At 55.2% G+C, this 13919-nt stretch overlaps 1 protein-coding gene across 1 annotated transcript; it reads left to right on the top strand.

Moving 5' to 3' along the window:
• The first annotated feature begins 41 nt into the window (after window positions 1-41).
• On the top strand, window positions 42-13267 carry SENP1 (SUMO specific peptidase 1). The gene is given in 18 exon segments (XM_056321910.1): window positions 42-154; window positions 415-640; window positions 1263-1335; window positions 1449-1608; window positions 2648-2807; window positions 3126-3229; window positions 3307-3554; window positions 3739-3793; window positions 3892-3930; window positions 4021-4105; window positions 4398-4550; window positions 4785-4916; window positions 5375-5578; window positions 6432-6455; window positions 6457-6512; window positions 11855-11939; window positions 12324-12419; window positions 13020-13267. Coding segments are annotated over 17 exon segments (1851 nt in total). The 5' UTR covers window positions 42-154; window positions 415-526; the 3' UTR covers window positions 13083-13267.
• Window positions 13268-13919: the final 652 nt, after the last annotated feature.

Raw genomic sequence — 13919 nt, 5'->3', positions numbered from 1 at the left:
ACGCGGCCCCACCCCCTCCGTGCCCCTCTCTCCCTGGCGTCACTTCCGGCGCCGCTGCGCCTGGCGCCTACTTCCGCTTCCGTCCGCCTCGTTGCCGGCAGCCGCCACCGAGCCCGGGAAAAGCGCGCGCGCCCTCGGGACGTTTCCGCTTCCGGTAGGGCGGCCGGGCCGGGTGGGGGGTGGCGGCGGCGGCTGGATTCATCCCGGGCGGCGAGTGGGCCCCGGGCCGGGCGCGCAGCGGCGGGGCTGCCCGGCGGGTACCTCGGGCGGGCACCTCGGGCGGGCACCTCGGGCGGGCCCACGGGCAGCTCCCTCCGCCCGGCGGAGCCCCGGGGCCGCCGCCATCATGCCGCGGGCGCCGACCGGCCGGGCCGCGCACTTCCCTGACGCTCTTCTCCTTGTCTTCGTTTTCAGACGGAAAACCGGAGCCGCCCGCCGCTCCCCGAGCCGGGCCCGCCCGCCGCTTCTCCGCCGCCTGCGGGGCGGCTCTCGGGGCCGCGCTCCCTCCGATGCGGCCGCGGCGCACATGAGGATGGAGGCCCGGGACGCGGCGCGGGGCAGCCACGGCTCCGCCTTCAAGGCCTTCGCGCTGCCCCCGCGGGCCGGCCTGCGGGAGCCTCTCTCCCAGCCGGACAGCAAGGTGCGGGGCCGCTCCTCGGCCGCGGCCCGGCGGGGCTGCGTGACCTCCCCTATTCGCCGTCCACAGTGTGTCCGGGGCTGGTGGCTTCTCCGGGTCCCCGTGGGGGGTCTCCACGTGTCGGAGGCGCCCCCCAGGCCTCGCCTTTGCCACCTGCCCGGCGGATCTGGCAGCCCCGTCGCGGTAATGCCCGGCACATGGCGCTGCAGCAGCCCCGCGAGCACTGTGCGTTACCCGCGAGCGCGTAAAACCGAGGTGGCGTGTGGAGCGTGCGCCTGTCTCGACGCTGCAGCTGCGGCTCATGCTGGCAGACCTGCGAAGCTGATGATTTTTGCCCTGTAACAAGATGAAATCGGTGTTTGTTTTTCCTCTCCTTAATAAAACCGCCATTGTGCCCGGCAGAGCAGATTTTAGGAGGGAATGGGGGGGAAGTGATGCTTTAGCTGTGTTGTCACACCAGCACTGGTGTGTTATTCTACCAGTCTGCTGCAGTAATTGCTAACTTATAACAGTATGAGTGGGGTGGAGTGTAACTTTTCACATACCTGCGTAGTTTTTGTTGCACCTGGGGTTTAAGATTGAGCTGTGCTTTCCTCTCATAAAAAGCTGCCATCTTCTTACACAGTTTTTAACCAACAAGATCGGTGGTTTCACTTGCCCCGCTGGAAACGCATCCTGCGCTCTTAATTACAGCCCAGGTAAGGCATCGTTTTTTGCTCGAGTGTCAGGTTTTTGGCTATTCCCTCCCCCAGGCAGCGTGGGGAGGAAGATATGGCTCTTTGCTGACTGCTGCTGCGTTTCTCCCCTGCAGAAGTCCCCTGCCCTGAGAGCTACCGGGTGGCGGGGGAGCCTCGAGCCTTTGGCTCCAGCGCCAATGGGCAGTGGAGGGGCTTGGTTCCCCCTCTGGGCTCCGTACCGCAGAAGCCGAGGGTGAGCCGAGGCTCTTACCTTGAAGCTCGCAAGAACGCCAGGTGCGTACGGCCCCCTCTGTGTTGAACCCTCCCTGCGGAGCCCTCCGCCTGAAGCTGCCAGAGATTTTACCCACACAAACCGCTGGTGTCAATACAGAGCGAGTTCAGGGTGGAAATAGTTGCGTTTGTCGAGGTTGCTGGGTCCTTTCGGTGTTTATAACCTCCCTGTGGCAAAGATAAAGGCTGTGAGCGCTGGGTTTGGGAGCAGAAGCAGTGCCCAGCGTGGAGGAGCCCGTCTTTTACCAAAGCTAGTGATGCAAGGGGCCAGTTCTGAGTGTACGGGAACATTGTTACACCACTGGGGGACTGGGGAGGAAACAGTGCATCGTCGTTTTGTGATGGAAATGTGCCAGTTAGTGTGCCTGGTGCTGGGTGCAGGAGCGGGTTTTGCAGCCGGTATAAACCTGTGTTGTGTCAGACCTTTGCAGACCAGGTCAAGTCTTTGTTGCTCCTGGAAATCCCCACAGTGGCCAACACTTGTCTGCAAACCAGGCGCTTGGGGACACGGTTTACAGGTGGAGCGGGCAGCATTCGGTTTACAGTTGGACGTGATGATCTTAAAGGTCTTTTCCAGCCTAAACGAGCGATCCTAAATAGGGAAAATTAATTTCAAGAGGGAAAACGCTGGATTGACCCGTGTGTTTTTTCCCCGGCTCTGTTGGGTGGGAGTGGGGGAAGCAGGGTGAGCCCGAGTGGGGCCTGAAGCCGAGGTTCAGCCATTTTGTGGTGTGTGGATGGAAGCGGGATCTGATGGATCCAGCGGGAAGGTCGGGATCCCCGGCGGTGGCTCCTCGGCCTCGCAGTGCCACCTCGTGGAGTCCGTCTGGCCACACAGGGCTGGGGAGCGGCTTCAGATCAAGCTGATGGAGAGCCAGGATTCAGCTTTGAGGTGCTTCCTAAAACACAAATAAAATACTAATTTCTGCTCAGAACCAGATAGCTCCTTCTTGGCTGGGTTTGGGGATGGTGGAGAATGCAGTTACGGACTAAAACAAGCGTGGAATCGAGTAAGCGTGGGGGGTTTTTCCTCTCCTTGCAGTGGGACATCCAACAGTTTTGTAGGAAAATCAAACCACCATTGCCATGCATCAGCTTTTCCGATCAAACCTGCTCAGAGTCCTTCCTGGAGCGGTCCGTGTCGCCGCAGCCTGCATAGCCCCAAGAAAACACCCCGGCGGTTCATCAGCACGGCAGAAGAGGTAAAGAAAAGGCTGGGAGACCCTTTAGTGGGTGGATTTGTCTGAGGAGATCTCTGTTGGGCACTAGGACATGCCTGAGGCAGCTCTAACAGACTGGCTTGTGCTGGAGTTGCTCCTGCCAGGCAGGAGCTGGCTTCAGCTCTGCCCACGTTCAGACTTCCACAGCGCTTGGTCTGGTCGAGGCTGGTGGTTGAACTCTTTGAGACCCTTGGGCATGCTGGCACCCGTAAAACCTCTACTGCACGTGTATCTGCTCACGGTTCGCGGTGTCTTTGCTGAAATCACGTTGGCTAGACGTATCTGGTGGTTTTCCTGCAGACTGTTCGGGAGGAAGAGCGAGAGATCTACAGGCAGTTGCTTCAGATGGTCACGGGAAAACAATTTTCTACGTCGAAGCCCTCTTCCTTATTCCCCTTCCACCTGTGAGTATGTAAAATGCTCTTCCCCAGCCGACAGCACCACGCATCTCTGCTGGGAGCTTATTTTCCGTTGTCCCTAGGTCCAGGTGTTCAAATTCCAGCAAAACTGTAGTGAAAGAAACTCCCAGCAAGAACTCAAAGTTGTTTGAAACTCACAGCATCGCACCAGCTAGTTCAGCATCCAGCGTCCTCGGAGCACAGGAGCAGCCGTCACACAAACCACCGCTCTACTCCGCCCCCACTTATCCCTCCCATGTCTTTGAGTCCAGTAACTCCACAGCCCAGCATCAGCAAGAAAATCTACCAGCATCTAACACGCAGTCCGAAGGTAAAAACAACCCTGACCAAACAAAAAACAAACCTGAAATGAGACCCCAAAATCTGAAAATTGACTTAAATGTACGTGGCAAACCCACTTTTCCCCTCCTGCTCTGTATGTGGACTCCTGCAGCAGCTGGGGAAGCGGGCAGTAACTGTGATGGTAACAATTCTGTAAACTTTACTCTCTTTAGGGTTGGACTCTGTCATTTTGCTCAAGGTAAAGGATTCCAGAACCCCAGCACCAAGGTAAGAGGGTGTAAAATAATAATTACAAATCACTTTTCAGGCAATTAGTTTCTGCATGAAAGACAACGCTTACACATGTCCTTTCTCCCCCTTTCTAGCCTCCCGTTCTTCCAGGCAGAACTATGGATCAAAGAACTGTAAGTACAAGTTTTCTGCTCTGTTTTCCTGTCGTGAGTGTTCACATCTAGAAACAAAACCCTGATTTGTTCACGTAAACTGCTTTTCAGGACCAGTGTCTACGATTCACGAGCTCGGGACAGGTGGCGGCAAATTGAAGAGCAGAAAGCGCTGGCCTTGCAGCTGCAAAGCCAGGTAACGGAGGGCAGTCACTGCAAGGGCAGCCTTTGCAAGTCCAAATGTTAAACTGCAGAACAGAAAGCAAACTGGAAATGGAAAAATGACAAAACCCGCCTCCATCGGGGTCTGGGGTCTTTGTTGCTTCCCCTTCCTAGGCCAGGGCTCCCGGTGGCGTCGTGGCCAGGGTAAACGCTCGCCCTCTGTGTCCCTGTGTCTCCTGGAACGCCCGGCCCCAGCGTAGCTCCATCACAAGCCCTGGAGAGGCGACTCCTCTGGGCACCACCTAATGTAAAGGTCTTTCCTTCAGCGCTTGCAGGAACAGGAACACTCGGTGCAGGATCTGGTGGATTTAAACCTTCGAGTACCCCTTGAGAAGGAAATCCCTGTCACGGTGGTCCCAGAGGAGAAAGAGGATGCTAAGTCAGCTGACAGTGAAGAGGAGTTCCCTGAAATCACCGAGGTGAGCCTGCTTGGATCTGGTGTACACAGGCAGGCGGGTTTTGTGCGTAGAGGTTCTAAATACAGCTGTGACTTCCTGAGATCTGCACAGAAACAGGTAGCTGTTCCCTTTTGCCACGTACATCTTGTAGCAAGTTTATTCTCTGAGGCGCAAAGAACAAACCTGGCTTTGAATCCTGCCTTTGTGATGGGAATAGCAGGAACTCTCCCAGTGCTGTCTGTGTCCTCCCTGTAGGAAATGGAAAAGGAAATAAAGAACGTATTCCGCGGTGGGAACCAGGATGAGGTGCTCAGTGAAGCTTTTCGGTTAACAATCACTCGGAAAGACATTCAGACCCTCAATAACCTGAACTGGCTCAACGATGAGGTGAGCGGTCTGCCCTGGGCTGTTAAGACTTTTTTTCTTCGGCAGTTTAAAGTAGGTTGAAGTGAGCAGACGTGTCTGCCTTCTCCGTGAAAGGGGTCAGAAAGGGGCTGGTAGGTGTGGGCAGTGGTTCACGTCTGGAGCGGTTGATCTGTGGAGAAACCCCTGCGTAGACCAGGCGCTTGAAGAACTGGTGATATTGGGAGGAGTGGGACTGACCACAGACACGATCAGGGCAAAAAGAAGGAAGAGTAATTTTTAAATATAGAAGACTGCATTCCAGAATCTGGATTTTTGACAGTTTTAAGGCAGCTGAGCTGTTGTAGATCCCCCCGGGGGCAGGTTTTCAGTGGGACAGGCAAAGGCAAAACCAGTTCCTTACCAAACTTTGCACAGGGGCAGAGCACCTTATGCGGAAGTGTCAACACTGAACATGTCTTGGATGCTTTTTTCTTCCCCAGATAATTAACTTCTACATGAATTTGCTGATGGAACGGAGCAAAGAGAAGGGTTTGCCGGCAGTTCACGCGTTCAATACTTTCTTCTTTACCAAACTAAAAATGGCGGGTTACCAAGCTGTGAAGCGGTGGACGAAGAAAGTGGATATCTTCTCTGTGGATCTGCTCTTGGTGCCGATTCACCTGGGGGTGCACTGGTGCCTGGCCGTGAGTGCTTTAGTTATTCACAATTGTGTGTAAATCCACCTGCGGCTGAAATGTCACGGCGCTCGAGCTGTGCCGTTGTCAGCTGTTGGTGTGTGGCAGGGAGATTCGTGTTTGTGCTTAAAATCCAAGTCTGAGCTGCAGCCTTTTGGGTGTTTCTAGACTTTACAGAAAAAACGAGGCGGTGGGGAAGGTCACGTCAGGCTAGCGTATTCTGTGGGGAAAGATCTCGTGTCCCCGTTCCCACCGTCTCGCCTTCGGAGACGTTGCTACGGGATCGTTTTAGAGAGATTCAGATGGCAGATACCACGCAGCTTTCTCTGCCTGCTGCCCCCGATTTGTTCCGTCCCTTCTCTTGGCTGTGGGCACCTGCGTAGTGACGTTGTGGCTTTTAACCCACCCTGCGTCAGCCTCCTCGGCCGAGACCTCCTCGGAGGGTTGTTCCGCTGCCGGGCAAGGCAGAGCTCACACGGGTGGGTGGTGGCGTGGAAAGGGGGTGTGGGGCCCCGGAAAAAACACCTGGGGGGGTTGTGTCTTGGGCTGCTTAGTCACGCACGCGTCAGGTGGAGCAAAGCCTCTGTAAACCTATCTCTCTGCAGCTTTAACAATGAGGATAACAGAGCGTCTTGTGTTTTACCGGGGCGCTCTGAGGAGAGCCTGATTTAGAGATTCAAGTGGTTAAATAACACTGCAGCAAGGGGGGGGGGGGGGGGGGGAGGGCTGTGCGGAGGACGTTAGGAGTACTCTGAGGTCCTCTGCTTTGAAATGGTCTAAACTTCTGCCAGCAGAGCGTGTGTCCTGGCAGAGAGACGCGCTCCTTGTGCTGTGCGCTGTTAACGCATCTCTCTTTGTGTAGGTTGTAGACTTCAGGAAAAAAAACCATCACCTATTATGACTCCATGGGTGGGATAAACAGCGAAGCCTGCAGGACACTGTTGTGAGTAACACTTCCTTGAGTTGTGCCCGTTTAAAAATCAGACAGCTTCTTACCTCGCTCTGGAAGCGACAGCCCTCGGTGGGGACAGTCCCTGTCTGGGTCCCGAAGGGAAGATTCAGAGGAACATCCCGGTTTCCCCACTTCGTGTTTCACCACGCGTTGCTGACGCGGTCCACGGTTCCAGAGCTGGTCTGTGAGGGTCCTGTGCCGATGCCCTGTCTTCACCAGTTCCCAGCAGATCTGCCAGTGAGGCTGGTGGAACCTTTGTGGGTACAGGCAGGTTTCAGACCTGTTCCGTTAAGGACATCAGGCTCCGCCAGTCTCAGAGCCATCTGGGGCATCATCTTGAGAGGGAACCAGCTTCCTGGGCGCTGAGGGGTAGGGGTCCTTCCCTCGTCCTGCAGCTGCTTGAAGAAATGGCACCTCCTGGCCCCGTCCTCCAGGTGGGAGCTTTTCGTGCCTGTGGCAAAGACCAGCTCGGTAGCTGGGCCCTCTGCCCTGGGAGGGGGCTTCTGGAGCGTGCCGTGCTAGCTGTAGGCAGCCGGGGTGTCTCGCATCAGCCCGCGGACAAAGGTTTGCGTGGGTCTCTGGGGGGCTGAGTTCCAGTGGGGCGCTACAGGCCGTGCCCCCAAACCAGAGCCGGTGAGGGGTGCTCTGCCTGGCTTCAGGCCGCACGGCGGGTCTTGGTTTTCCCATCTGGAGCGATGCTCCAGGGGGGGAGCGGAGCTGGCTGCCCACCCTCCAAGCTCTTTTAGAAGAGGGGTGCTTGCACATCAAATCCAGAACTGTTCTCCCATATTCAGAAGCTGCTTCTGAATGGAATGCAATTAAAAAGGAGCTACTCTCTGGGCAAGGGTGGAAAAACCCCCTCTTCTCGAAGGTCCCTAGTCACGTAGGGCCGTCAGGCTTGATACAAATCAGGTTGCAGAGTGATTTATGAAACGCAGTCGCCAGCTCCTCTGTCGCTCTGGTGCTGACCCTGGGTCAGCTGTCGGTTCTGTTTCTCATCTCAGCTTCGCTCCGACGCTGACTTGGGAATCTGATCCTGCGTCTTCTGGCATGAGGTTGAGTGTGTCAGCAGAGGCGTCACTCATTCAGTCAAGGAATGTGAATAATGATAAAGACAGACAGCAGACAAATGCCATTTCCAGTCCGTTTAGCACCTTTGTTTTCCTGTTCAGGTGCTTTGCAGTCTGCGTGCGTCGGGTCCCTTTTAAATAACTGTAAAAATAGCTGTTTCCCTTTTCCACGCTGTTCCATGCTGTTGGTGGAAAGGGAGGAAAAGGAAAAGTATAAAATCTTTGGAAATGGCTCAGGGGAGCGTCTCTTCAGTTTGCTGTGTGGCTTCTGCCTCTGTGTTCAAGAAGGGTGCGAGGAGAGCTGGCCTGCCTTGGGGCAGAGGTGGTCTGGGTGAAACAATTCCTTTCAGCCTGAAATTTCTTTGATTCCGAGGAAGAAAGACACAGACATCTGGTGACATGAAACACCTGGGAGGTGAGGGGGGGACCCAGGAGTCCTGCTCGTGGTTCATTTAAGGGTCTGGGGCGAGGAAGCAGGTCCTCAGAGTGGTGGTAGAGAGTACCAGAGGATGCAAAGTGTTTCAGCCCCACAGGGTGAGTGGTAGAGAGCCAGGATTTCAGGTCGCTGTTGCCCTGGACATAATTGTTTTCCCTCTGTTTCCTTTTAGGAGGCTTTTATTGGTTGAATGCAGTGGGAGGATCACACCGGGAAGAAGGGACGGAGGTCCTATTCATGGTTAGTGACCCTTTCATGCTTTCAATCTTTAGAGCTTCCTAAAGGTGGTGAGTGTTGTACCATCAGTCAGACCTTACAGAGGAGGGAAACTGAGGCACAGGGAAAGTAACTGATTGAATGCAAGGGCCGCTGGCCGGGCTAGGAGTGAGCAGGGACCGCAGGCGCTGGTGGTTTGGTGGCTGCCGTGCTTTGTCGCAGCATCGGAGCTTTCACACAACTTGGGTGTGAGACCTGGCGAGGGTTTTTAGTAAGCTGCCTCTGGTTTTGGGGGGTTTCTCCTTGGGAAACACGGTGCTCGGTATCTCAGCTCTGCTGGGAGGGTCTGTGTTCTGGAGCGGACGTAACCCGACCTGTTAAAATGAGTTAAAAACTTCATTCCAGTGTACCCAGGCTGGAGGAAAGCTTAGGGGATAGAGCGCACAAAGCGAGTCATGCCTGTGAAATCTCCTTATCTCCTGCTCGCAGCAGCGCCTGAAATGCTTGCCTTTACGTGCCCTTTACTGCAGGGCTCTTAGACATTTAGCAGTGTGCTGCGGAGTTGATTTCAACAATTCCCTGAGGCACCTGATCAGGTCTGTGTGTGTCTGTAAGCGCTGTAGAGGGCAAAAAAATCCATTTTCAGATTTAGGAAAATGAGATTAAAAGCCAGCGGTGTTTGACAGGGCACCTCAGGCATGTTGGGTTTTGATTTGGCGTGTAATTCTGCTTAAAAATCCTGTGTCGGGCTGTTTCTCCTTGAGGTCCTGAGCGTGTTCTTCCAGTCCCCTCCTGAGAGGTGGCTCAGGCTGTTTCCTAGGCGGGCAGCGGTGCTGTGTTCTTTGCAGTGTGTCTGGTGGTCACTGATCTCCCTGCGCCGGCTAGGTTGCTGGAGGCGGCTTTTAGGGAGCCACACAGGTGATGGTCATGGTTAACGTCAGCTGTGCGTGTTATTTCCTCACCCTTGTAGAAGTCAACTCAAAATTTCACGGCACAGTAGCCGTGGCTCATGGTAGTCGCGGATAAAACTCCCTGTGCTGAAGCCACCTGATGGTTTTATTCACCGAAATTCCGGCACCGTTGAAACTTCGCTGCTTTCTTCCCCGTCTGGCACTCGGAGCCTGTCGCCCCCGCTCCGTACGCTCGCAGCCGCTCCACGTGGAGGCTCCGAGCCCTTCTGCTTATCCGCATGGCTTCGCTCCCCGTCTCCGAATGTGCACAGCAGCGGGCCCTGTGCTGCTGCTCTTTTTTTAGCTGAGGATTCCAGTGGGTTCTGTAGCAGGCGGTAATTGCTAAGATATTTTTTTTTAATTGTGATCGAAATGATAGCCGTTATTAATTAACGTTTCAGTGTGGTGGTATTGTGGTGCGGAGAGTCTGCTCCCGTCTCCCAGCCGCTGTGCCGCAGGCTCGGCTCACCTCACCCCGAGCTCGTTACAAGGAGTTTCTTCTCCATCCGTTAGGTTTGATTTTTGGTGATGAGATACAGAGGCTTCTCGTGCTCAGTGAAGGGCTGGGTTCCCCACCCCACCCCAGGGTTTACCCCCTGTTGATCTTGTGTCCAAACTGCGGCCGCGCAGCTCCCTGGGAGCAGTTAGAGCAGCTGCTGGCAGCCGGCAGAGCCTGCGCTGGGGAACTGGCCGGGCGCTGCGTGTCCCGCTGATGGGAAGCGCTTCTCTGGGCCTGGTCCGGTGTCAGGGGGCTGCCAGGAGGGAGACTCCCCTCCTTGACACTGTGACATCCAGCAAAACCCATTTCTGGCTGTTTTTCTAGAGACACACTCGCTAGGAAGGGGCTGGCTTCGTGGTCAGAGGCTGCTGGGTCCTGCTGCCGCCACTTTGAGTTCTTCGTTCAGTGGCTCCTGGGTGTTTCAGCGACTCTTCCACACAGGAGAGTTTTGCTTTGAGTAGCTCTTTGGAGTTAGGATAGAGAAAATTCTCCTGACGGCACCAAGGCGTTAAGTTTGACCCTACATCTTTCGGGCTCGTCTGCGGGTCGCATCGCCCCCTTCTCCCATCGCCTTCTGGCATTTGCTGACAGGAGATGTGATTTGGCCAAGGCTTTGTGGATCAGGTTTCTGAAAGATGGCACATCTCCCCGCGTTGGCGGCCAAACCCGCCTCCCTCTCTGCGCCAGCTGCTCTCCTGACCCCTCCGTCCGAGCCAGCAGCATCTCATCCCTGGCTTTTCTTTTCCAAACTTTCTGATCGCAGCCGTGACAGCGAGAAGGCTCCTTGGGCTGTTTTGAGAAAGTGCCAAATGTGCAGGAGATGGTTTCTCTGGATCTTCGTGGTCTTTTTGGTAACCAAGATGAGCAGAAGGTGTCTGCAAAGCTGAATGTCAGTTAATGGCACCAGCAGCCAGCAGAGAGGAGCTCCTTGAGGGCCATTAAGAACGTCTCTGGCCCATCACCTCGTCTCCTCGGGCTCCCTCTAGGCCACCTTTGTGTCCGTGTCCTTTCTGAGCTTCCCTTTCCGCACTTCCCAGCGAAGGGGGAATAGTTCAGAGTGTTCGTATCCGCAAAGGAAGAAGCATGGCAGTTGCTTGGGCATGGCCTTGGTAGAGTTTCTAAACTTTTTTCAAGGAGGCAGGGGAAAACCTTCTGATTTTCTGTTCTTCTGGTGATGAAATCTTGGGCCAAACCTGGTGGAAGCCTCTCCAGGCAGAGGAGGTGGCCCAGCACCCCTGAGCGTTCCTTGGTCTCCAGTTCTGGGAACTGGAATGGGACTGGCTCTGCAGCCCTTCTCCCTCTGCTGAAGGCTCGTGGAAGGGATTTGATACCCCCCCATGACAGGCTGCTTCTCCCACTTGTGCTCCCAGCTTGACTCGATCCCCATAAAAGCATCTTGGTGTGGCTTTTCCCAGGGCTGCCTCCCCTCCATCCCCAAGCCTTGGACCCTCTTTGAGGAAATCAGAGCCACCTTCCCTACTTTCCCCCTCCTTGAAAGCACTTGCCATCCGTCTTCTGCTCTGGCACAAAGAAATCGAGTCAGCAGTGGAAAGGGGATCTGGGAGAAGGGCTCCAGGAGAACATCTGAGCTGAGCCCACCACCAGCCTGGAGAGGAGCTCCGTGCTGGGTTTTTGACACTTTACGCACAGGGCGAGCGTTCCAGAGCTGCTGGGACGCTGTTCTGGTGGTGACAAATTTGCTCCCATCTACCTTTGTGCGAAGTTACGGCCTTGGGGGCCGCGAGGCAGCAGTTCACGGCGCCGCCGGAGCCCCGCTCGCCGTGTCCCCTCCGGATAACGCTCTGCTTGCGGGAGCCCGTTGGGGCAGCCCCGTGGCTGCCGCGCTTCCCTCTGCCGTGAGTCACTCTGATGAATTAGGTTTGTTCTCGCTGGTTTATTTGTGGTTTTGACTCTCTGCTTGGCAGGTACTTTTTTTGGATGGGTTTTGAAGTTCTGCTTGGTCCTTCTTTTGACTGCCTCAAACCCTGGGTCTATAGAGCCCTTTTTAAAATGGCCAGTACCGAGACGAAAATATTGGACTTCCATTTTGCATTAATTCTGCAAACATGGTAGAGGACATCCTAGGTAAACTGACATATGGTGTACTGGCTGGTTTCCCCTGCTCCTCTAAGTAAGCTCTCTTTGTTCGCTTATTCCTGCAGGCAATACTTAAAACAGGAGAGTCTTGACAAGAAGAGGAAAGAGTTCGACACTAATGGTTGGTCGTTGCTGAGTAAGAAGAGTCAGGTAGGTTTGGGCAGCCCGAGGTTTGGAGGAGGGGTCTCTCTCAGCCCTTGCTTTTGTTCGTGGCCCTGCTGTACCTTTCCTGGCCGGTTTTCCCGATGGATGCAGTGAACAAATCCCAGATCTTCATGGCAGGCTGCTCTACTGCAGAGTCCCCTCGGGCCCCGAGCCGGGGGTGCCCCAGTGCCACCTCGATTCCTGCTGCCCACCCTCCTCTTCATTTCCCCCTCGTTTCCTCGCGCTGGCGTTTGTCCCTCCGTGCAGACCTCCCTCGTTAGGGCTCGTTCCAAAGGGATCCTCCACTCGGAGCTCTTTATCCTCAGAGGCTGGAAAACAGGGACCGGTTCGCCTAGAAATGACGTTTGGTTTCATGTCCGTCTTTTTCAGGAGATCCCGCAGCAGATGAACGGCAGCGACTGCGGGATGTTTGCCTGCAAATACGCCGACTGCATTACCAAAGACAAACCCATCAACTTCACCCAGGTAAACCCACCCTCGTGCCCGGGGAGCGATGGGCACGTGGCGCTTGTTTGTTTGTACTCTGGTTTTTTCCAAATGCCCTTCGCTTCCTTCTCTGCGGGTTTCAAATGACCCCAGCCCGCACGGGGATGGTGCTGCCGCTCCCTGGGAGCAGAGCTTGACGCAAGGCACTGCGGTGGTTTGTTACACCGGGCAAAATTGTCCCTCTGAAGCCATCTGCAGGTCTCCTGTTGGAGCTCGAATCCCTGGGGTGCGTCACCGGTGCAGCTGGGGAAAGCTCACAACCCCCCAACAAGACCCGCTCGTGGTGGTGCTGGAGCCTGAATCCCAGGGAATTTCGGTGTTCCTTAATGTTGTCAGCCTCTGTGGAGTAGCCCATGCATGAATATTTTAATTCTAATTACTAGATAACATGATCAGAGTTACGTTATTACCCAGACCTCATCCGCTGTCCTCTTCCCGACCATTGGAAAGCAATTTTTCCCCCAGGAAAGGCACCACCTGCAAAACTGCACCCGCCAGCGCGGCTGCTCGACAAACGCTCCGGGAAGACACGCTGATGTACTTTTCTTTTCTTTTCTCTCTCTCTCTCCCCCACCAAAGCAACACATGCCCTACTTCCGAAAGCGAATGGCCTGGGAAATCCTGCATCGCAAGCTGCTCTGATGGTGCTGTGCCACGAGCCGCTTCCCGGTGAGGTTGTATCAAAGTGCCCCGGTTCGCCCTGCTCAGCACCCTGAGCCGCGGCAGGCGCGGGCCTCGCTCAGAGACACAGCGAATGAACTCTGTACCATATTTTTGATAAACCACCATTCACGGACCAATGCGCAATAGAAATGTTCAGAAGCACACTCGCTTTATTTTTATTTTTTTTTTTTTTTTTTGTATTTCAAGACCTATTTTTACAAGCAATTTCAGGTGCTGAGATTTGAGGGGGCAGCTTCGAACATCCGAGGAATTTTATTTTTCTGCTTTTTCACGGCCCTGGCTGCCAGCTTTGCTGAGCTGACGGTGTGACTGTGGAGGGGGAGGCTGGATTTCGGGGGGCAGCGAAGGTACTTGCGTGGCTCTGGGAGAGCGCTGCGTCGCGTGGGGAAAACAAAGCCTGTTGAGGGTGGATGGAGGGAGGGTTTGGTGTGTCCTCTGCTCCTGTGTCAGCTCCCCTCTGTCCTCAAAGCCAGTATTTTGTCGCCCATCACCCACCCTGCCCCTTAGCGCCTATCTAAGGCCGTAACGTGGCACCCTGAGTTCTTGGAGCGGCCTGGCCGTGGGCTTGGGGGGCTGGGCGGGGGGCTGCGGGCAGGTGGGGCACCCCCCAGGGTGGTGGGCGAGGGCTGGGGGACCTCCAAAAGGAACTTGTTGGTTAAACGTCGCTTTTCTTCCGGCGGGATTGGTCTCCCAGTTCTTTGGCATCGACTGTTCATGGAAATCCAGGTACGGAACCGGGCAGCACCGGGGCTCTGCGGGGTCGGGCTGCGTGTAGGTAGTTCCAGGTGTTTTCCC

Source organism: Falco biarmicus, chromosome 19, assembly GCF_023638135.1.
Source record: "Falco biarmicus isolate bFalBia1 chromosome 19, bFalBia1.pri, whole genome shotgun sequence".
Classification (NCBI taxonomy): Eukaryota; Metazoa; Chordata; class Aves; order Falconiformes; family Falconidae; genus Falco; species Falco biarmicus.
Note: the sequence above shows the minus strand (reverse complement) of the source record. Positions and strands in the feature narration are given on the sequence as shown.